This window comes from Enhydra lutris, unplaced genomic scaffold (assembly GCF_002288905.1).
Source record: "Enhydra lutris kenyoni isolate GAN:26980312 unplaced genomic scaffold, ASM228890v2 scaffoldscaffold99, whole genome shotgun sequence".
Classification (NCBI taxonomy): Eukaryota; Metazoa; Chordata; class Mammalia; order Carnivora; family Mustelidae; genus Enhydra; species Enhydra lutris.
Genome location: NW_019154183.1, coordinates 713188 through 736211, shown reverse-complemented (window position 1 = coordinate 736211; position 23024 = coordinate 713188). Strand labels below are relative to the sequence as shown.

At 39.7% G+C, this 23024-nt stretch overlaps 1 protein-coding gene across 3 annotated transcripts in view; it reads left to right on the top strand.

Annotated features, from left to right (window-relative positions):
- Nucleotides 1-23024, top strand: part of LOC111139314 (armadillo repeat containing 4) — a 196827-nt gene that overhangs the window by 41775 nt on the left and 132028 nt on the right. For all 3 annotated transcript variants that reach the window (XM_022491574.1, XM_022491573.1, XM_022491575.1), the window contains 6 exons: nucleotides 6210-6356; nucleotides 6831-7040; nucleotides 10646-10888; nucleotides 11231-11341; nucleotides 13273-13427; nucleotides 14967-15209. In XM_022491574.1, the coding sequence (XP_022347282.1) occupies nucleotides 6210-6356; nucleotides 6831-7040; nucleotides 10646-10888; nucleotides 11231-11341; nucleotides 13273-13427; nucleotides 14967-15209 (1109 nt within the window). The remainder of the gene's footprint in view (nucleotides 1-6209; nucleotides 6357-6830; nucleotides 7041-10645; nucleotides 10889-11230; nucleotides 11342-13272; nucleotides 13428-14966; nucleotides 15210-23024) is intronic.

Here is a 23024-nt window from a genome sequence, read left to right as displayed (position 1 = left end):
GTGTCTATTGGCCATCTGGATGTCTTCTTGGAGAAATGCCTGTCTGTATCTTCTGCCCATTTTTAAATTGGGTTGTTTTTTGGGTGTTGAATTTTATAAGTTCTTTATAGATTTTGGATACTAACTCTTTATCAGATATATCACTTACAAAAATCTTCTTCCATTCCATACGTTGACTTCTAGTTTTATTGACTCTTTTGCTGTGTAGAAGCTTTTTATTTTTATGAAATTCTAATAGTTTATTTTTGCTTTTCTTTCCCTTTCCTGGGGAGACATATCTAGTAAGAAGTTCCTACAGTCGATGTCAAAGACGTTGCTGTCTGTGTTCTCCTCTAGGATTTTAATGGTTTCCTGCCTCACATTTAGGTCTTTAATCCATTTTGAATTTATTTCTGTGGATGGTGTAAAAAATTGGGCTACTTTCAATCTTTTGCATGTTGCTGTCCAGTTTTCCCAACACTATTTGTTGAAGAGACCGTCTTTTTTTTCCACTGGATATTTTTTCCTGCGTTGTCGAAGATTAATTGACCATATCATTGTGGGTTTGCAAATTTTAATAACATCAGTTATCCTATTCAGCAACATGGTATGACCATTCATTTATTTTTAAATTTCTATGTATTTTAGTAAAACTTAATAGCTCCTTTTCCATGGATTTCCAACACATTTCTTGTGATATTGATATTGATATTATTGTTATTATTTTGCTAATACTGGCATAGGAATATTTTTCAAATTACATCTTTTGATTTATTATTCTTAGTATATTGGGGGAGTTACTCATTTTTGAATGTCTTCCTTACATCCAGTCACTTTATTGAGCTACTTCTATTAATTATCATAATTATTCAGTGTACTCTTCTGAATTTTTTAGGAAGGCAGTTATATCTGCTACAACTTTTTCCTCATTGCAGTGACTAGGACATTCCAGCAGATTATCTATTTCGGTAAATGTTCCATGTCTATTTAAAAGGAATGTGTAGGGAATGCTTGCATTGTTCCGTACCCATTCCCAATAAAAATTCTCAGCAAGCTTGTAATGCAACAGTCTGAGTCTAATTTCTTTTTTCTTCTGGCACAGTATTTTCTCATTTTCTTTCCTGGAGTCCTCTTGAGTCTCATCGCTTGAGTCTGAGGTTTATGAGTGCTGAATCATCAGTATAAAGTCGGTTTGCAAATAAACAGAAGGCAAAGCAATGCATTTTACTACCTTGACTTACGTGGTCATATGCCACTCACTTTGAGCATTGACTTTTTACTGTTTCTGATCCTGGGAGATGAAGAGTATCTGTAAGCCAACCTCTGTGCTAGGTGCCAGGCCCTCTGTCATCATCAATAAATAGTCACTGGCGGGCCTTCACTTCTCTTGCTCTCTGAGTGGCATGTTTGGAGGAAAAAATGCTGAGAACACCGAAAGCCAGCTGGATGGCTGTGTGATGGCTGTGTCACCTCACCGGGTCTCACCTGCTGCCCCTGGATTGCAGAGAGTGGGGAGCACAGAGGGGTCTCCACTCTGGATTGTGCCTCTGCCTGCCTTCTTATCTCACTGTTACCATATGGGACTCTGACGGGAAGCTCTGAATCATGGCCCTGTGAGCATGTAGCCCACCAGAGCTTTGTCTGCTAGCTTTATAGTATCCTTTTCTAAAGCACATTACTTGAAGTCTTTGTGACACATAATGAGTGACCTTGACCTCTTAATCCCAGTTACCTCTTGTCTGGATAGCTGCAGTAACCTGCATGGTCCCCACATGTCCCATTTGTCCCCTCCTTGCCCCCTCCAGCCTCTTCCGCTGGAATGATCTTTCAAAAATGTGCTCAACTCATGTGAGTCCTCCCCCTCTTCCCCAAAACAACATCCTTGAATATTTCCTATCAATCTTGAATAAAGTTTAAAATCCTCAACCTGGCCTATGGGCCCAGCAGATTCCTTTGCCCACCTAGTTTTTCAGCTGGTCTTGGACCATTTGCCATGCTCTGGGTCTCAGCCACACTGGCCTTCATGAGGTCTTAAACAGGCCACGTTCCACGCCTCCGCGGGGGCTTTACACATACTGTTTCCTCTGACTGGCATGCCTTTCATCACGTCCCTCCTCCTCCACCAGGGAAGGCTCCCACTCTGTCCACACCTCAGTCCAGACATGCTTTCCTCAGGGAAACCTTTCCTGAGGTCCAGGCCCAAAGTCCCCTACTGCAAGCTTCCATAGCCCAGTGCTGCTCTCCGGATAGCACTGCTTAGTGTTTTTCATTTATTTGGATGGGCTTCAAAAATTAAAATCTTTCTTCTCCACAAAACTTGATGCGCTCCACGAGGCAAAGACCAGGTCTGTTTTTATCCTCCAGGATGTCTCTAGTTGCTGGAATCAGACTCGGTGAATAATAAGTGGGCAAATTTGTTGAATGAAAGAATTAAGAAGTGGTTGAAGGCAGCTGGCTCCCTGATTTAGTCTCAAATACATTCTTCATCTCAACTTTGTAAATGTTTATTTCTCTATTGTCAGCAGTAAGGGGACTGGAGGTAGGTATAAATCTATATACCAGATATGGTAATACTTTTTTATTTCAAAGATTTACTTAAAACAATGAGAAACATTATTTAGAAAAGTGTCCTCTACTGAACTTCTCTTTCTAAAAGAAATTTTGAGGAAAATGAAGGAAAGCAACATTCATTCAACTTTTGCATGTTGGAAACGTGATTTTGACAATGAACAAAAGCCTCCTGGTCCTAGAAAAGAATGCAAACTGCAAAGTGTCCGGAGGCTGACAGAGCCTGGAGATGATTGAGGAGAAGCAGGGGCGGAAGACAACGAGCAGAAGACTTGTATTAATTTAAGAAGTGGAAAAGCTTATTGGAAGCATTCTTCAAAACCCTTCAGAAGCTAGTAAAATAATATTTTACTATGTTTTCTCCAGCTCTTTAAAGTTCACAAATGCAAATACGTGATAAAATGTGAAAATAAGTATCGGCAACTAATTACATTCTCAGGGGAGATTTAATTGAAAAATGAGCATATTTGCACTGCTTCTCCTTAGTAAGATGTTTATGGCATCTGGTCAAAGCAGAACAAACATTTGAAAATCCTTTGACATAGCTGGTATTTAAAGAATAGCAATTGGCTAACATTTGTGGCTCTGTATGTTGAATATTTTGGCTCCCATCCTCTGGTATTCATTCTGAAAGATTTATAATCCTTTGGGGAGTGTGGTCAGTGACAAGAGTAGAACTAAATCCTGAAATGTGGAAAAACTAACTTTCCCTAATATAAAACTGTTCTAAAAAAAAAAATCTCTCAAGCCTATGAATATGTTTCCAGATTTTCAGAAAAAGCTGATTTACAGAATTTTTTTTCTATAAGGATCTAACTTCTTAATGATAAATGTAAATTTCCATTCTTTGGCTTCAAAATTGGCTTAGAGATAACTCAGGAAAATATAACCTCTTACCTTTGGGCATCTACCACAATCACAAGACTCTTTAAAAATGTTGTATCATTGGTTATGATGCATATGAGGAAATAAAGCACGAAAGATAGAAATAATCTAGAAAAGAAAAATTTAAGAGACCTCAAAATGAAATAGGAAACAATGACTGTGCCGAATGTATAAGTAGAAAAATGCTACCAAAGAAAATACAATGCAAGAACAGCAGTCAAGAAGGTCCTCCATCACGTGGAACTAAGAATGTCGGGACAGCACATTCTCCTTCAGAGTTTGACATGCGTGGGTGGACTCTCTTGGCTTGAGTGAGGCATGACATGTTTTGACGTCTTCTCGCTTTCAAGTCACACTTGAGTCTGAAGCCACTGCCTAAAGAACTCTGTCTGAAGCTCCGCGTTTGCATTTTTAAACTTTTAATGTGGGAGCCCAGCTCTGCTCCTTTGGGTACCCCAGGGGAATTTCCGGGTTCCTTCTAACCCATTTAAATTCAGCAAAAGGGCCTTGTTAAATAATTTTCTCTCTCTGGCTCACTCGCTCGCTCTTTTTTTTTTTTTTTTTTTTGCTTTTTTCCTATATTATTTTCTTGAATTATGGTTAGCATTTAGATTCTTCTCTATGGTTTATGAAATATCTGTCTTCTGTTTTTCTAAAAGTAAGACACCAGAAATGCTAATGTGTGTGTTTATGGGAGAGTCCTGTACCCCCAAACAAGGGAGATTATAAAATTGAAAGTAATAAGTGAAAGACTTACTATTTTGTGTTTCAGAACCAACTATAGGACAATTGGCAGTGTTAAAAGTTTCTTTCAATATCGAGAAAAAGACATTAAAAGCTACAAGAACAAAACTCATTATTTTCAATGTAAAAAAGAAAATGAAGGCTTTTGTCATTCTCAACTTAATCTTTGAATATAGAGGACAGCCTGGATTACCCAGAAAGAAAATTAGTGTGGTGTCTGCACATTTTTAGAGATGTAGAGGGACTTTTCTGGAAGGGTTAAGAGGAAAGGCTGAAGTCTGCACTTTTTCATCTTTTTGATACTTGCCCTCTTATAATCCCAGTTCAGTTTCTTGTTTTAAAAGTAACACATTGTGTTGAATTCACAAGAGGATTTGCATGTGTGCATGTGTGATATGTAGGAGGGGTTTGGGCTGCTTGAATATAATTTCCATTTTTGTCTTAAGTGTATATATTATATCTATGAACATGTGTATATAATAGATATAACAATATCAAGTGATAATTAGCAAATGAGAATAAACATAATTTGTAGGTGTCTTTTCCTCCAAAAGGAGAGAGAGAGATATTTGAGGCCATTCATACTATGTTTTGAGGTCAAGATCCAAGGCCGTCTTTCATAAGCACTTTTTACAGAAATAGTTTACTCTTAGCTCCATTAGAAATACTGCTCTTGTGTCTTTTTTTTTTTTTTTAGGTTTTATTTATTTATTTGACAGAGAGATCACAAGTAGGCAGAGAAGCAGGCGGTGGGGCGGAGGGGAAGCAGGCTCCCCGCTGAGCTGAGAGCCTGACGTGGGGCTCAATCCCAGGACCCTGAGATCATGACCTGAGTCAAAGGCAGTGGCTTAACCCACTGAGCCACCCAGGCGCCCCCTGCTCTTGTGTCTTATGAACTATTTCAGCACTTACACTGGAACTCTTAGTTACCATTCAGTCTTAAAAGCAGGAGAAGTAATAAGTACTATGCAGTGTCCTTCAGAAGATTTTCAAAGCATTAATGATGGGTGGACGTCACTCAAGAACTCCTGAAGTGAATTCTGATTATAATTTCTTGGCGGGTCTGTTTCACTGATTAATCATTCATTTTTTTAAAATCTCCCGGATTGTTTTACATTTTTTTTTAAAAGATTTTATTTATTTATCCGACAGAGAGAGATCACAAGCAGGCAGAGAGGCAGGCAGAGAGAGGAGGAAGCAGGCTCCCTGCTGAGCAGAGAGCCCGATGCGGGGCTCGATCCCAGGACCCTGAGATCATGACCTGAGCCGAAGGCAGCGGCTTAACCCACTGAGTCACCCAGGCGCCCCTCCGGATTGTTTTACCTTAAAGGAGCCATTCCCCACTACCCTTGACATCTGGTGATTAGCTAAGCAGACATTGATTGTGTGATTCTGTACATTGAGCCAGCATTATGCTCTCGATACTGAAGGCTTCTTCTTTTTTCTTTTTCCCTTTATCCACACACTGAGTCATCTGCTGTTCTTAATGGAATCACCTCCTCCTTCCCAGTCCCATGGCCCTTCTCCCACTTACTCCCCAGTCCCAGCAGGGATCACTGTACCACTTCCCACATGGTTTCCCTTTCTCCAGGTTTTCCCTGTTCCAGACTGTTCTACATACATCTGTGAGAATCATTTCCAGACATGGTTTGGACTGCACAGTACTCTGTTCAAGAACTACAGGGACTGCCTGTTACCTCGACATAAAACTTACATTCCTCAGTGGATCTCTCAAGGCTTGCCCCTCGACTCTCTTTAACGTACTAATACCGCCTAATGCCCTCGCTGTTTAAAGCAGACAGACCACCTTTAAATGCTGACTCTTAATTGGAATAATGTTTTATGATACTCTGTAAAACTTTTTCATGCTTCAGCTCTACATGATTCATTTAACAAATTATAAGCCACTCAGAGAACTTAAAAAAATTTAACGTACCATACACATTTCCCAGTTCGTGGATTCATAGCCATTAAGTAAATTTCAATGGATGCGCGATCTCATTTAACCTTTCTGTGGCCTGGCGTCTTTGTAGGGAGGAAATCAGACAGCTACGGTGATTGCGTTGTGTTCAATGAAGGATTTCAACTTAGCGCAAGAGACCTGCCAGCTGGCAATCAGGGATGTCGGAGGCCTTGAAGTTTTAATAAATTTACTTGATACAGACGAAGTCAAATGTAAGGTGAGGGGCTTACGTGACGCGGGTGATGAACCTCGTCCACACCTCCTCGTGGCTTACGTGACGCGCGTGATGAACCTCGTCCACACCTCCTCGTGGCTTACGTGACGCACGTGATGAACCTCGTCCACACCTCCTCGTGCTTCTCTTTTTCTGCTACGTGTCTGTCACTTCTGCCTCGTCCTTGACTTTGCCTGCTAGTCTCACTGAGAACTTGCTCCTTCGGCTGTCCGCCTCTCTTCTCTTCTTGGCTGTTCTTGTTTATCTTTTGGTTCTTTTCCACTAGTATGCGCTTCTTAAATGATAATAATTGGAGAAAAGTAAGGAGGCTATGGGTAATACCTGGGAATAGAAAGTATTTCCTTTAAAAAAACGTCACTGGGGAAGGATTTGAGGCCGACTTGGAATTTTTAAAACTCTAGCACTGGTTATGTATTAAGCCCTTATTTTCACCTCTGACTTCTATTTTCTCATTAGATTGGTTCATTAAAAATCCTGAAGGAAATCAGTCATAATCCGCAAATCAGACGTAATATTGTTGACCTTGGGGGCTTACCAATTATGGTTAACATACTTGATTCTCCACATAAAAGTCTGAAATGCCTGGCAGCTGAGACAATCGCAAACGTTGCCAAGTTTAGAAGAGCCCGACGGGCGGTGAGACGCCATGGGGGCATCACCAAACTGGTGAGTACTGCTGACACCATCATCAGCACGCCCCCGCCACCAAAATGTCACCTCCTTGCTGTCCTTCCTGGCCACTTCCGGATGTTAAATATGTGTGTTCTGGGAACCTTCTTTTTGTGTAATGTCCTTGAAAATTATTGTTGTATATTTACATTAGCAACTGGCCAGAAAACATGTTTGACCTTCTTTTTCAAAGAAACATATGTTTAAAAAAGAGATGTAATTTGCACCTACCGCATTGGTGGGAATACATTTGTGTGTGGCACGTGCAAAGTGGGTGAGGGGGTGGAGACCCTGTTAGAAAGGGCTCTGGTCATCCATTTTCTCTGCCATGGTGACCTCACTATTAGGTCTGCCCCCGCAAGGAGACCATCAGACCTGCAGATGCTTAGTCATCTCATTGTTACTGAAAACAGCATGTTTACAATATGAGAGCAGAAAAGTCCCAGAAACAATGCCTCCAGGAAACGTGTAGTCACCTATCAGTATTGCATTTTCAAAGTATATTTAGTAGCAAGGAATAAACGTATATATAATATTATATAAAATTCTGACAGGATCGAAAACTGACTGACACCTATGATCCCAATTTTTTTCAGAGACCTACCTCACAAGTCTGTAACAGCTTTTTTATAAAAACGTGAAATAAATACACAAAACTGTTCACAGCTCACAGTTTTTCACTTTCCTCTGAAATAACTATCAATTTTTCTTCACATTTTTCCACATTTGCCAATATGTTGTATAAGTATTACCTTTATCATTAAAAAATGGTTCTATCAATAACTATCCCTGAAAGAAAGAAGTGAGCATTCTGCTCAACACTCACGTCAAGGAGATACAAGGCAGTACAGAAGTGCCTTTTCATCCACCTTTGGAAGGATCAGTAGATCCCATGTTCCTCCTGTAGCTTTTAACCATACTGGACGGTCTCCACTTCTGCACTTGAAGCTCCTTAAGATGAGAGACATGTCCTCTTCATCTCAGTGTCATTCACAACACGTAGCCCAGTACCTTACACATATGAAGGGTTAATAAATATGTATTGAATCAATATGCATTTGAAGTGAATGCGTACGCAGTGACATGTCTTCAGAAATTTAAGAGATTCTGTGTACAACTCTTCCTTGACTCACAATGGAGTTATATGTCCCGATAAACCCATTAGAAGTTGAAAATATCATAAGTAGAAATGTATTTAATACAACTAATCTACCGAACATCCTAGATTACCTTGCCTGCCTTAAACATGCTCAGAATACTTGTATTAGCCTATAGGTGGGCAAAATCATCTAACACAAAGCTGATTTTATAATGAAGTATTGATGTCTCCTGTGATTTATGGAAAACTGTACTGAAAGTGAAAACGGAATGGCTGTATGGGTGCAGAATGGCTGTAAGTGCACCAGTGTTTACCCTTGGGATGGTGTGGCTGACAGAGCTGAGGCTCACTGCCATTGCACAGCATCACAAGAGTGTAACCTGCATATCGCTAGCTCAAAAGATCGAAATTCCAAGTAGGATTCCTACTGAATGCATGCCACTTTCACACCATGGTGAAGATGAAAAATAAGTTGAACCATTGTAAATTGGGGACCTCTGAATCCATGTGTAATCTATAGAGTACTATAGAGTATAATTATTTGCTTCAAAAATAAGACAGACTTATGGCTGGGTGGGTGGGTAAGTAGATGGTTAGCTATGTGATAAAACAGATATGACAATGTTAATTATAGAATCTAGGTGGTATATACATGGTTTGCTGTATAATTACCATACAGTTCTTTTAGCCTTTGTGTATGTCTGAAATTTTTTCATAATAAAATGTTGGGGGAAAGGTAATTATTACTGTGATTATCAGTATTCTGCTTAAATAATGAAGTCATACGGTTGACTGATGTGGCTGTCCAATGGAAGTTCTCACATTAAATTATAAGAATGAATAATGTAACGTAACTAAAATTTATTTTTATGGGAGTCTTATATATCACTTTCAGGGAACTAGAATTGGACAACTGCACTTACTTAGTCCATTAGATAATGCCACATGTTTTAATATAATCTTAAATGATAGCTAAATTAGAAATAGGAAGCATGGTGATGGATCAGGCATTAATAGACTCATAATTGCTAGGTTGAGAACACATCTGGGAAAGATCAGGATTAGGGATCCATTTTTGGTTTGCTAACTAAGTGAGGGTAGGTGACATACACACATGAGTCCCCAGCCAAAACTGGAAGTGAGGGAGATCACTCTGTACAGAGCAGTGAGCTGGTTACGACATCAGAGCAAGGGAATGGAGGTCAGATCAGAGCAGGCAGGAAGGGGTATAGTGGCCATAGTGGGGTTTGGGCACTTAGATGGGGTTGAGTGTCTGAAGAGACACACCCAGTAGAAACCTGGGTGTCTGAGCAAGCGTGGAGAACACATCCAGGTAGGAAAAGATTTTAAGATTCAGTGTTGTTACTCCTGTGGCCGTTTCCACATTCCTCTGGATGTATGGTGTACTTGACCCTCTCACTGAAAACCATTTCAAACATTTATTGAAATGTCAAGTACAGAAACACAGGTGGCAGGAACATCAATATAAATAGACACATGTCCCTGATATGATGAATGTACAGCAGAGTGTCCACCTGACTCAAGCCAGTCCCACCAGATTTCTCTTCCAGGAATCTGGAATTAGGAATCAGAGGTTCTATTCAGTCTGGCTACTCTTTTCTAAACTCAGGGTTGGTGGTCACGATTATGTGGACATATCCATGGAATCTGGACTGCAGAGGTAGAAGAATGGAGTAGACATGCATAGGATAAAGACAGCCCTGGGAGCCCTGACTTCACTTCCTCTGTGGAGCACCCTGATGTCCTGCTGTTTCTTTATAAAGTGCCTTTCCCTTAAGGTCTCCGGTGGCTTTGGTTATTGCAAAGAAAAGAAAAGATCGTGGCGCTATGTCATGTGGATTGGTTCATTTCAGTAGTACAGGCAGAGAGCCATATCCTCGGAAGAGGTCTCATGGTTTTGAGAATATACAGGCCATTCATTTCTCTTTAGAAAGTCCTAATGGGGGGCACCTGGGTGGCTCAGTGGGTTAAAGCCTCTGCCTTCGGCTCAGGTCATGATCCCAGGGTCCTGGGATCGAGCCCCGTATCGGGCTTTCTGCTTGGCAGGGAGCCTGCTTCCTCCTCTCTCTCTGCTTGCCTCTCTGCCTACTTGTGATTTCTCTCTGTCAAATAAATAAATAAAATCTTAAAAAAAAAAAAAAAGTCGTAATGGCTTTAGGGAGCCTCGTTTTGTGAGATACCAGGGCTGAGGATGTAGTATACAACTCTTCCTAATGTAAATGTTACAGCTATGTTAATACAACCTTGGTGAGATTAAATTTCTTGTAGGAAGGAAATATAAAGCCTCCCAAATCTGGAGGAAGGTATTTCGAAGGGTTTATTTCTTTGCTTTCACTGACTACTGTGTAGTGTGAAAACTAACCCATAAAAGTATTCTCATGTTTGATGGAGGTTAGCCTGATAGCAGCCCTGTGGCTATTTGCAGGGTACATTATTTTATTTTAAAGATTCCCATGCGCATCATATTTATCTGTTCCTGTAGGTCGCTCTCCTCGACTGTGCACAGAATTCACAAGAACCGGCTCAGTCAAGTCTGTATGATGCCAGAGACGTGGAAGTAGCTCGCTGTGGGGCGCTGGCATTATGGAGCTGCAGTAAGAGTTACGCGAATAAAGAAGCCATTCGCAAAGCGAACGGCATTCCTTTGTTGGCTGGCTTGCTGAAGACCTCGCATGAGAACATGCTAATTCCAGTGGTGGGGACATTACAAGAATGTGCATCAGAGGTACTCAAGCCAGCTCTGCTTCCCTTGCTTTCATTTACCTTAACTTTCTGTAGCTGAAAAACAATTTTTAAGGTTATCGGGACTGCTAAGGATTTTTTTTTTTTTTTTTGAGAGTCCGTAGCCTTTTAGAAAGAGAAGCTGAAACTAATAGAACATTAATTAAATTGGCACCTGTGTGATGCATTTCTGAAAATGCTGACTAAATTCTCTTACTATATAGTTGTGTTCATCTTGGACTTTAGTGTTTATTGAGAAATTTCATTTGGCATAATTATTGGTACATATAAATAGATACTTCTATTCATGCATTATGCATGTCAATATTTAAATTTGTATTCCTAGGAAAACTACCGAGCTGCAATCAAAGCAGAAAGGATAATTGAAAATCTGGTAAAGAACCTAAATAGTGAGAATGAACAATTGCAGGAACACTGTGCCATGGCCATCTACCAGGTACGGCGGACTCCCCAGACAGTCGTGGTGTCCTTTAGATAGTTAATTTGAGGTCTCATTCTCTGGGGGTTGGAATCAGGAATCTTCATTTTTAACAAGAACCCCCCAAGGGATTTTTCCACACATACAGGTCTGAGAACCACTGTCCTGTGCTAATGACAGATGCCTGTATATGTGAGAGAGAAACCTGCTCCAACATGTCTTGATTATTCACATTTCTGGAAGCCACTTATATATCTTTGTCTCCTCAAACAAGTTACTTAGTGTAAAATAGCTAAATATATACACGGTGCCTTTACATTGCTGTTTAGTTACCCTATTCAAACATGCTGTCTTGGGAACTTTACCTTCTGCCAAAACAAGATGGATGGACAAATGAGTGTGTGCTTTTGTGTGGGGGTGTGTGTGTATTCCTGTTTTATCTTTTTATTAATGTATTTTAATCTTCATTAACTTTCTGTGAGTTATGCATTTCACAGTATACGAGAAAACAGAAGAAAAGATGGCCTTGACAAATTAGATGGCTGGTTATTGGTCATCAGAGGAAGTTTCTAGATTCTACCTATCAGAGAAAGTTTCCTAGAGGAATGCATTTTAAAACATGCACGGTGAGGGTATGCCAAAAAGACAGAGTCAGAGAAAAGGGTTCATGTCAGTAGAGTATCGTATTAGTTTTCTAGGGTTGTCATAACAAAATACCACACACTGGGTGGCTTAAATAACAGAAATTCATTTCCTTATAGTTCTGGAGGTTACAAGTTTGAGATCAAGCTGTTAACAGCATTGGTTCCTTCTAAGGACTCTCTCCTTGGCTTATGGATGGCCATCTTCACGTTCATATGTTGTTCTCCCTCTGTCTCCACATGTTCCTTCCTCTGTATCCTAGTATTTTCTTCTTCTAAGGACACCAGTCATATTGGACTAGAGCCTACCTCAGTGATCTTGTTTAACCTTAATTACCTCTTTAAAGACCTTATCTTCAAATATGGTTACACTCTGAGGTATGGGGGTTAGGACTTTGACATATATCAGTTTTAAGGGAACGTAACTCAGTTCATAACGAGGACATATAGCCTTGACTTGCATATATGCCTCATATGAGTAACTATGAAGGATTGGTTGGAAATAGGGATTAATTTTTTAAAAGTTGCAACTGAACCAAAACCGAAAGTCATAAATAGAAGATAAACATGGCAGATGCCTTGTGGTGCATTCCAGTGAGGATTTCTTCTGGTGGCCCTCAGGGATGATGCATCACATTCATCTGTATCATGTGGCTTCAGAGACCAACTGTATGCCTCGGATGATAATATATCTATACTAAATTTATCATCTTTTTGCTCTGTAACCTGGGAGGTGTGGTCAGCTGGGAATGTCTGTGCAGTACATATTTATTTCAAAGGATGCCACAAATGTATGGATAAACATATGTGAATATAATATCATTTGCTATTGATATAGCTCACTGCTCTGAGCATAGAAACTCTATTAGGGAAATACTCATCTCTTAGCTTTGGGGGGTCATTGAAGATCAGACGAAAGCTTTATCACTCATGTATCTTCACTATATTTTCCCACGACTGTGGGTTGCATGACTGCAGAAATCCTCCATCCACGCATGTGGCATTCTAGGTCTCTTACCAACCTCCCTTTCTGTCTTGGTGGAAGCGCACACCACCTCAGAATGGCTTGGCAGAATTTCTAAGTATGTAGAAACTTCTAGACATTGCCAAAATCATGTAAGGGAAGAGAGACACTGTCAGAGAACTGCCAGTACAGAGAAGAATTATATTTTACTTGGAGGCCCCTTCAGAAAATGATACTCTCTGAAAAGAAGTTTCATAGCCACTAGCATGACAGCCTCGTTAGCAATCACTGAAATCTTGATATGCCTTCATCACTGACAGCCTCTGCCCTGACTTTTTGTGTAGTGTGCTGAAGATAAGGAAACCCGTGACCTGGTGAGACTGCATGGAGGACTTAAACCCCTGGCCAGTCTGCTCAATAACACTGACAATAAAGAACGGTTGGCCGCGGTCACGGGGGCAATATGGAAATGTTCCATCAGCAAAGAGAATGTGACTAAGTAAGAGAAGCCATTCAATATTCTGTGATTAAAAACATGGCCATTGAGGAAGCGCTGTATTCTTAGCTCCCAGAAGCTACACTGTGTATCCTTCAACTAACATCTTTTCTCATTAAGATATAAATGTTTCTAAATGAAGTGTAGATGCATAAGAAATATGGCCACTGAAACATATTCCTATAATGTTATTTTAATAAAGAGTCAATCCTAATGCTACACCTCTAGTTTTCATACACATACATTCTGGACTAATTGGGCAGGATTAAGGTATTTTTTTTTTAAATAAAAGACTTCTACTTCCCGTCCCACCACCTAGCAATGGTTTTCTGTGCCTCACTCAACACTAAGGGACTTGCTGATGTAATCTATGTGTGTAAATGGGCTCTTTTACTTACAGGCAGCCGTATAAACGACAAACATCTCTGATTGAAGAAGATGAGGGATGAATTTCCCACTGAATCTTTATAGACGGAAGTGGTTGCATTCTTTATTCCTTTTTAAAAGATAAACAAGATAAATCAGCTAAATGCTAACTAATCTGTTAAAGAGCAGCCATTTTCAAATGATTTCATTGAATTTTAAAGTATTTGTAAACTTTATGATCATCAGATTTTTTTTTTTTAAGATTTTCCTATTTATTTATTTGACAGAGATCACAAGTCAGCAGAGAGGAAGGCAGAGAGAGAGAGCGGAGGAAGCAGGCTCCCCGCCGGGCAGAGAGCCCGATGCGGGGCTCAATCCCAGGACCCTGAGATCATGACCCAAGCCAAAGGCAGAGGCTTACACCACTGAGCCACCCAGGCGCCCCCAGATTTATTTTAATATTCAAATTTATCCCTGTGTACTTTTAGAGTTCTCCTACTCTATGATGGATATTCTGAGGCAACTCTTCTTTGTCTCAGTGTGATGATTTTTTTTCAAAGATTTATTCGTTTATTTGAGAGAAAGAGTACACATGAGTGGGAGGAAGGGCAAAGGGGGAGAGAGAGAGAGAGAGAGAAAATCTCAAGCAGACTCCCCTCTGAGAACAGAGCCCAATTTGGGGCTCAATCTCACCACCCTGAGATTAGGACCTGAGCTGAAAAGAAGAGTTGAACACTCAATTGACCGAGCCCTCCAGGAGCCCCTCAGTGTGATGATTCTAACAAGAAATTGTCTTATTTAACACAAAATAGGCTTCTGTTGCTTTGTTCCTGTTAAATAGTCTCTGTGACATGATGAAAACGACCATAGCATAGTAGAATCACTGACACTGATGTGGAAGAAGTTGTAGTTTTCTTAGAGTCTGTACAGTATAGAGATTAAAGGTGCAGATGGCCAGATGTCGATGTCAGCTTCACTATTTACAAAGCTTTGAATTAGCTTTCTGATAGTGGGGATTGTGGTAGTACCTGCATCATAAGGTTTTTGTAAGGACTGAATGAATGTATAGTTGTCATTTAGCAATTTTGTGCTATTAATATTAGCTAATTTTATACCAAAAGTAATACTGTTCTCCTTTTTTCCTCCCCCCACCTCTTTTTCTTGTGATGAGCATAGGTTTCGGGAATACAAAGCCATTGAAACGTTGGTGGGACTTTTAACTGACCAGCCCGAAGAAGTACTTGTGAATGTGGTTGGTGCACTGGGAGAATGTTGTCAGGAATATGAAAACCGAGTCCTTGTCCGGAAATGTGGTGGCATTCAACCACTTGTGAACCTCCTCGTTGGAATAAACCAAACTCTTCTTGTCAACGTCACAAAAGCAGTTGGTGCTTGTGCAGCAGAACCCGAAAGTATGGCGTAAGTAGCCTAGCAACAGAGAGATTTTATTTGAGAATATTAGGGGAAATACTCAGGTTGTCATAGAACAGTGTCAGCACTTAGAATTGGCAAGTGCAAATGGTGCGAAAGTAAAGTGGATTTCCATATAAATAACTGCAAGTTTACCAGTCACGAGTTAACAGAGCCAGATTGTTCCCTTGGATGAGCTAGAGGGCTGAGACTGGGCTTATTGGGAGAATTTAACATTCCCAGTAATTAATATCGGGAGGATTTAACATTCCCAGTAATTAATATCACACCCAGAAACCTTCATACAATCAACAAAATTTTTCTCTGCTTCCTAAGGAAGAATGTTCTCTCTCTCTAACTGAGACCCTAGATAGTTCTAGGTAGCATTCCCCTTGTATCTTTTTTGTTTTTCAATTCAATTCAGCAAACATAGTTTGAGCACCTAACAAGAGCTGTGAACCGATGAAGGAGAAAGACAAAGGATTTTAAGCTGTGATCTTGGTCCTTGAGCAAATTCTTCTCTAATTAGGAAGAAAAGACTTAAATGTTATACAACTTAAGAATAATAGCAAGATTTTACACACACACACACACACACACACACAAACGTGTATTTGTGTATAGATTACATATAGTTAAATGAAATATGTGTGTGTGAAGTATATACTAATACTTCATATATATATGAAGTCCAGAAAGGGAGGAACCATATGGGCCAAAGTTATTGCATGAGGGTTCTCCAGAGAACCAGAATCAACAGGATGAGAAAGGTGGGAGGCGTAGGGGGGACAGATTTAAGGAATTGGCTCACATGATTGTGGAGGCTTGACAAGTTCTCCCTTCTGATGGGGGAGACTGGCAGGCTGGAGACTCAGGAAGGAGCTTCATTTTGAGGTCAAAGGCAGTCTGCTGGCAGAATTCCTTCTTGCTTAGAGGCAGTCAGCCTTTTTCTATTAAGGCCTTCAACTGATTGGATGAGGCCCACTAATATAATGGAGAATAATCTGCTATATTCAAAGTCCACCAATTTAAATATCAATCTCATCCAAAAAGCCACCTTCACAGAAATATACAAATTAACCTTTGACTACGGATATCTGAGTGGCTCTGAGAGTTGAGTATCCGATTCTTGATCTTGGTTTAGGTCTTAATCTCAGGGTTGTGAGATCCATCCTCAGTGTGGATTAGGATTCTCTCTCTCCCTCTCCCTCTGGCCCTCCCTGCCCTGCTGGCATATGCTTTCTCTCTCTCAAACAAAAGTGTAACCAAATGTCTGGGCAGCCCTTAAACCAGTCAAAGTTGACACATAAACATTAACCATCACATATCCACCCTTTGTCAACTTGGTCCCCATTCATGCATCTCCTTAAATGATACTTAATCTCTATAGAGATAATAACAAGGCCATATCCCTGCCTAACACTATATAACTATCCAGTGTACCACTGAAAATTCACTAACCCTTTTCCCAGAAGAGGAAGCAAAGTTCTTAGATGATGTTTACTCTTCTCCTTGATGTCCTGTTACTTAAATACTCTGATGTAAAGTTGACCATCCTTAAGAACTATGACATAAAGTTAATATATCTTGTGTTACATGATAAAAGGATAAAAGAGGGGAAAAAAAGATATACACAGACATATCATAACAAAATAAGGAAGGAATATTCATGACAATTACAATACTCATTCTGTAACTGGCCATGGAGTCATAGCTGATATTTACAACTACCTTCTTTCATTACCCATTCAATATTCCCTTTGCTCTCAGCAAGCACTTTAGTTCATTGTGGTTCTTTACATGGTGGGGTAACCCAAACCTTCATTCCTAAGGGTCTGGCCATAAGTAGTCCTTCCTAGATGAGGTTGTTGTAGTTTTCCATCAACTGTAATCACAGGGCATGGTAATACTTAAGAGACGCCCTAAGGGATCTCCTGTTTTCCAGATATAGTCTTCTTTACCCCTATTGTGCAGTGGCAGTCCAATTTCCCTTTGATAATTGGGATCAGTCACTCCAACCAACACAGTAAGTCTCTCTGTTGCTTATTGGTTTGGAGGCATGGGGAGGCCAACGTGGCTGGGAGGCAGGTTTAACTTGCAGTTCACTAGAATCGTTATTGGGTCTCCTGGTGGAAGCATTCCCTGCTTTGGAACTAAGACCTCTAAACCAGCAAAGTGTAAGGTCACAGGAACAAGAAGAAAAAACATTTGCTAGTGGGTCGCCAGTGGTAATAGTAAGTAGTAGGTACTACTCTCATTTCCATCCCTTGATTCCTGGACCCCCAGGAATCCTGGCTATGTAAGAAATAACACCACATTATTGGGCAGCTGGATAGCTCTACTGGCCTGTCCTATAGACTGAGTCTGACAACCTTTCTTCATTTCATCCCATTTCTGTCCCCTTCAGTCCTAGCAGTGTTTCTTGAGATGGTTGATTGGATCCAGGAGTCATACCTATAATCTTTACATGCTATGATTCTCCTATATATCTCCTATACTATTTCATTCTGATTGGCTCATTCATTCAACTCTTCAGTGTGTGACCTGCACAACTCTAGGGAGCACTGTTCCCACAGACATATACCCAGCACCATACGTGGTGGGGCCATACATACAGCCCTGCTGATAAGTATCTTTTTCTATCTGTTTCACCATTTGAATGGTACAGGAAGCTTCTACCTGATGCCAGTAGTCTCCGGTCATGCCTTCTTCCATCTTCCCACTCTCCTGGCCTTTGTGACTCATTTATATTTGGTCAGGTCCTCTTTCTTTACCGGAAGCCTGCAACTCTAAGACAGCCCTGGAGCTCTGTTAATGTGAGTCTCATCTCACCACATGTCTGGGACAAAAGTGCCAAGGCCTCTGTAACTCTCTTCCGATTTGGTTACTGGAGCCTTAGGCTCCGGTGTTTCAGACACCAAGGAACACTAGTCTTACTCATGATAACTTCCAAGAGAAGAACATCCACTGTGCCTACAAAACAATTTTCTAATGTATTCGTCTTTAAAAACAAAAACAAAAACAAAAACACATGGCATTCATTAGCATGTAGTAATCACTTGTTAGAAATGGCTTTATGTATATCTTTTGATCTTTGGCTCTTCTTTACTTTTTGTCCACTCATGTCTGCCAACACCACCAACTGCCTCTGAACATTTTTTGAATGCATCATCTGGCTCTCTGCCTTCATTTGAGCTTCTGTCACCTTCTACCTGGACTACTGAAGCAAGTCTTGTTTGGTCTCATCTCATAGTTCTCCCCTTCCAGATCTTTCCTGCATGGCACTGAAGTTAATTCTTCTGAACTGTAGATCTGATAGGGTTGTTTTCTAAAGAACCATCCGTGACCTCTCAAGCTTTAAAAACCAAACTGAAGTTCCTTAGCCTGCTATTCAGAACATTTGCCTCCTGACCCCATCCTTCCTCTCAAGCTTCATCTTTTCCTTGCAAATGTTAAATATCTAAAGTTATATGGTTTATTCCTTATTCACTGAACAACTATTTATCAAGCATTTTTGTGCTAGCCACCGAAAGTATAGTGTACCCACAGCAAAGTTCCTGCCCCTTGGAACTTGCATTCTATTGTGTATGTGGGGCACAGACTATAAACTCTTTTTTTTTTTAAGATTTTATTTATTTATTTGACAGAGAGAGATCACAAGTAGGCAGAAAGGCAGACAGAGAGAGTGGGGGGAAGCAGGCTCCCTGCTGAGCAGAGAGCCCGATGCGGGGCTCGATCCCAGGACCCTGGGATCATGACCTGAGCTGAAGGCAGAGGCTTTAAACCACTGAGCCACCCAGGTGCCCCTAGACTATAAACTCTTAAATAAAATGATTTCAAATAATGCTAAATGCTATGAAGAAAAGAAAACAGCACGACTGAAAGAGAGTGAATGAGTGGGAGGTGGTTACTTTAGCTACAGTGGAAAGAGGAAAGAGAAAGTGGGAGAGAGGACAGTAGTCCCTGGGAGGATGTCTGAATCAAGACCTGAGAGATAAGACCACCTGAGGGACGACAACGCATAGACAAGGAGTAGTGAACACAAAAGCCCTAGGATGGGAGTGAGCTCTGCTTGAGAAGCCACCTTGAGGTGTGTTTGCTTGTTTTTTTATATACATTTCATATATATTTTACCATTGTCTGCCTTGTTAATAGTATATGATTTCTGTATCACTGTGTGACTGTGTCATAAATCATCTTTTTATCTCTTGATGATTACTAATTTCTTTTTTACTAAGTTTTTAATTTTACTTCCAGCAGAGTTAATATACAGTGTTACATTAGTTTCAGGTGTACGATGTAGCAATTCAACAAATACATGCATACATCACCTTGTGCTCATGACAAGCGCCCTCCTTAATCCTCATCACCTATTTCACTCATACCCCCCACCCACTTCCTCTCTGGTCACTGTCAGATTATTCTCTATGGTTAAGAGTCTGTTTCTTGGTTTGTCTCTCTCTCTCTCCTTTTTCCTTTGTTATTTGTTTTGTTTCTTAAATTCTACGTACGAGTGAGGTCATATGGTATTTTTCTCTATTTTCACTTAGCATTATATGCTCTAGCTCCATCGATATCATTGCAAATGGCAAAATTTTAGTTTTTTATGGCTGAATAATATTCCGGGGTCTGTGTGTGTGTGTGTGTGTGTGTGTGTGTGTGTGTACCATTCCTTCTTTATCCATTCATCTATTGATGGACACTTAGGCTTCTTCCAGTAGTTTGGCTACTGTAAACAATGCTGCAATAAACAGAGGTGCATATATCACTTTGAATTAGTGTTTTTGTATTTGGGGGGTAAATACCCAATAGTGTGATTCCTAGATCACAGGGTAGTTCTATTTTTAACTTTTTGAGGAACCCCATACTGTTTTGCAGAGTGGCTGCTCCAGTTCGCATTCCCACTAACAGTGCAGGAGTGTTCCTTTTTCTCCACATCCTCACCAACACCTTTTTTTCCCTCATTTCTGATTTTAGCCATTCTGACAGGTATGAGATGGTATCTCAGTATGGTTTTGATTTGTATTTCACTGATGCGGAGTGATGTTGAACATCTTTTCATGTGTCTGGTGGCCATTTGTATGTCTTCTTTGGAGAAATATCTGTTCATGTCTTCTGCCTATTTCTAAATTGGGTTATTTTATTTATTTAATTTTGGCTGTTGAGTTCTCTCTCTCTATATGTGTGTGTGTGTGTGTGTGTGTGTGTGTGTGTATAAAATTGTGTTCAATTAGAAAGCATATAGTACAGCGTTAGTTTTTGATGTAGTGCTCAACAATTCATTAGTTGTGTATAACACCCAGTGCTCATCACAACACATGCCCTCCTTAATACCCATCACCAGGTTACCCCATCCTCTCACTCCCCTCTCTTCTGTAAACTTCACTTTGTTTCCCAGAGTCTAGAGTCTCTCATGGTTTGTCTCCCTTTGATTTCTTCCCATTCAGTTTTTCCTTCCTTCCCTTGTGGTACTCTACGCTATTCCTTATGTTTCACATATGAGTGAGACCATATGATAATTGTCTTTCTCTACTTGACTTATTTCACTTAACATAATCCCCTCCAATTCCATCCATGTTGGTGTGAATGGTGGGTGTTCATCCTTTCTGATGGCTGAGTAATATTCCATTGTATATATGAACCACATCTTCTTTACTGTTTATTGGATATGTCATTTGCAAACATCTTCTCTTTCAGTAGGGTGCCTTTTAGTTTTATTGTTTCCTTTGCTGTGCAAAAGCTTTTTATTTTGATGAAGTCCCAATAGTTTATTTTTGCTTTTATTTCCCTTGCCTCAGGAGATATATCTAGAAAATGTTGCTATGGCTGATGTCAGAAATCACTGCTTGTACTCTCTTCAAGGATTTTTATGGCTTCAGGTCTCACATTTAGGTTTTTTCATCCATTTTGAGTTTACTTTTGTATATAGTGTAAGTGGTCCAGTTTCATTCTTTTGCATGTAACTGTCCAGTTTTCCCAACACCATTTGGTGAAGAGAGCGTGTTTTTCCCTTTGCATATTCTTTCCTCCTTTGTCAAAGACTAACTGAACACAAAATTGTGGGTTTATTTCTAGGTTTTCTATTCTGTTCCAATTATAAATAGTAAATATATCAAATTTCATCTATATAGATTAGAATTCATTCTTGCAAAAAAAAAGCCCCTTCCTCTATTCTATATCTCAGATTTAATGATTTCCACATAAATCATTACTAGGTTATCTAGTTGACACCCAAAAATTATTTCTAAATCTCATCATTACATTACTTTCACAAAAAGCTTTCAAACCCTTTTTAATATAACTATAAATTATTATATTTATTGATTTTTCACTTGACCCCATTCAAGAAAAAGCCAGAGAAAACAGCCACCTGTTTTTCTTATTCCAAATCTTAATGTAGGTTTTGAAGCAACAAAATGTAATGAAAGAACAACTCAGTAATAAACAGTAGGCTTCAAGGACCTTTTGACTGAGTTGGGGAGACAAGTAATTTTCGAATGCTAGAGTAGATGATGAAATGGCAGTAAATCAGCATTTATTTGTAAATACATGGTTGTAGTTTGAATAATTTTATAAAACATTTGATTTCTGCTTAATAATATGAAAACTACAAAAAAGAAGAAAAGTAGGGGAAAAAACAACAACAAGGAAATCTCCACAGTTCCAAATCTTAAGTGTGAAACACACCTGCAGAATGTAGGTAAATTACTGATCTACATGTAATATGCTGGCAGCTAACACATACCTCTTCGTATCTCGAGATTTCCCCCCAACTAAGTGTCATGGTTATGAAATGCATAGCCAACGTTTTTCTTTTGTCTTCATGGCAGAGACTAGAGAAGTGAATAGGCCTTGGTAGAAGTGAGGAATTTCCCATCAGAGAGCTAGTTTTGCATTACAAAACACCAGAAGTGGAGCCTAAGGAAAAGTCATATGGACATGTCATTTTATATTGTCTACAACAGTCTTCTAGCCCAAGGAGACTGCTGGAGACCCTTTGGAGTGAAAAGGATACTAGAGATGATGATTGCCGGATTGCAACACAATGAAGCTATACATTTTTAGAGATCTGGAGTAAGCCAGATTGACTGTTTGAATGCTCAAAACTGAATGGAAGAGATGTGTTCACAAGGTAAAGAGAATTGCAGATTTTCGTAGGATTGTTTTTGAGGTAATTCCATCATAAAAAGAAACAGATCGATTCAGACAAATTATTTTCCCACAATCACAAGACATTAAGGCAGTATACTACCTCTTAATAAAAGAGCCAAAAGAAATCACATCAAATTTTACAAAAAGACTATAAAATAACTTGTTGTGACAAGCTAGTAGCCAGAGCTCAAAAGAGAAATAAAAAATTATTGAACTTAAAGCCTGAATATATGCAAAAGAAGTATGATAAACAATCGCAAGCACAGGCATGTGGCATATAGGAAACAAAATGAAGAATATACTAAAATTACAATAAAGGAGTTGATAAATACAGAACTCAAGGAGACCCAACTTAAACATAATGGGTATTCTTTAAGAAGAGTTTGGAACCAATGGACTATGATCTTAATTAAAGTTAACAATGGAAGAAAAATTTTTGTGTGAATCTGTAGGTCAGAAGACCCAAAAAGACCCCAGCAATATTGATACAGAATGGCCAACTGTAATGCATCCTGATAAATCTGCTTGCATTTCAAAAGGAAAAGGAAAGTGAGTATATCTAGGCAAAAGAACAAACCATGAGGACAGAATGTCTTGACACTTCTCCACAACTTCTTTAAAGGTCAAAAGACATTGATGGGAGGATCAAATGCCTCAGATTAATATTCTGAG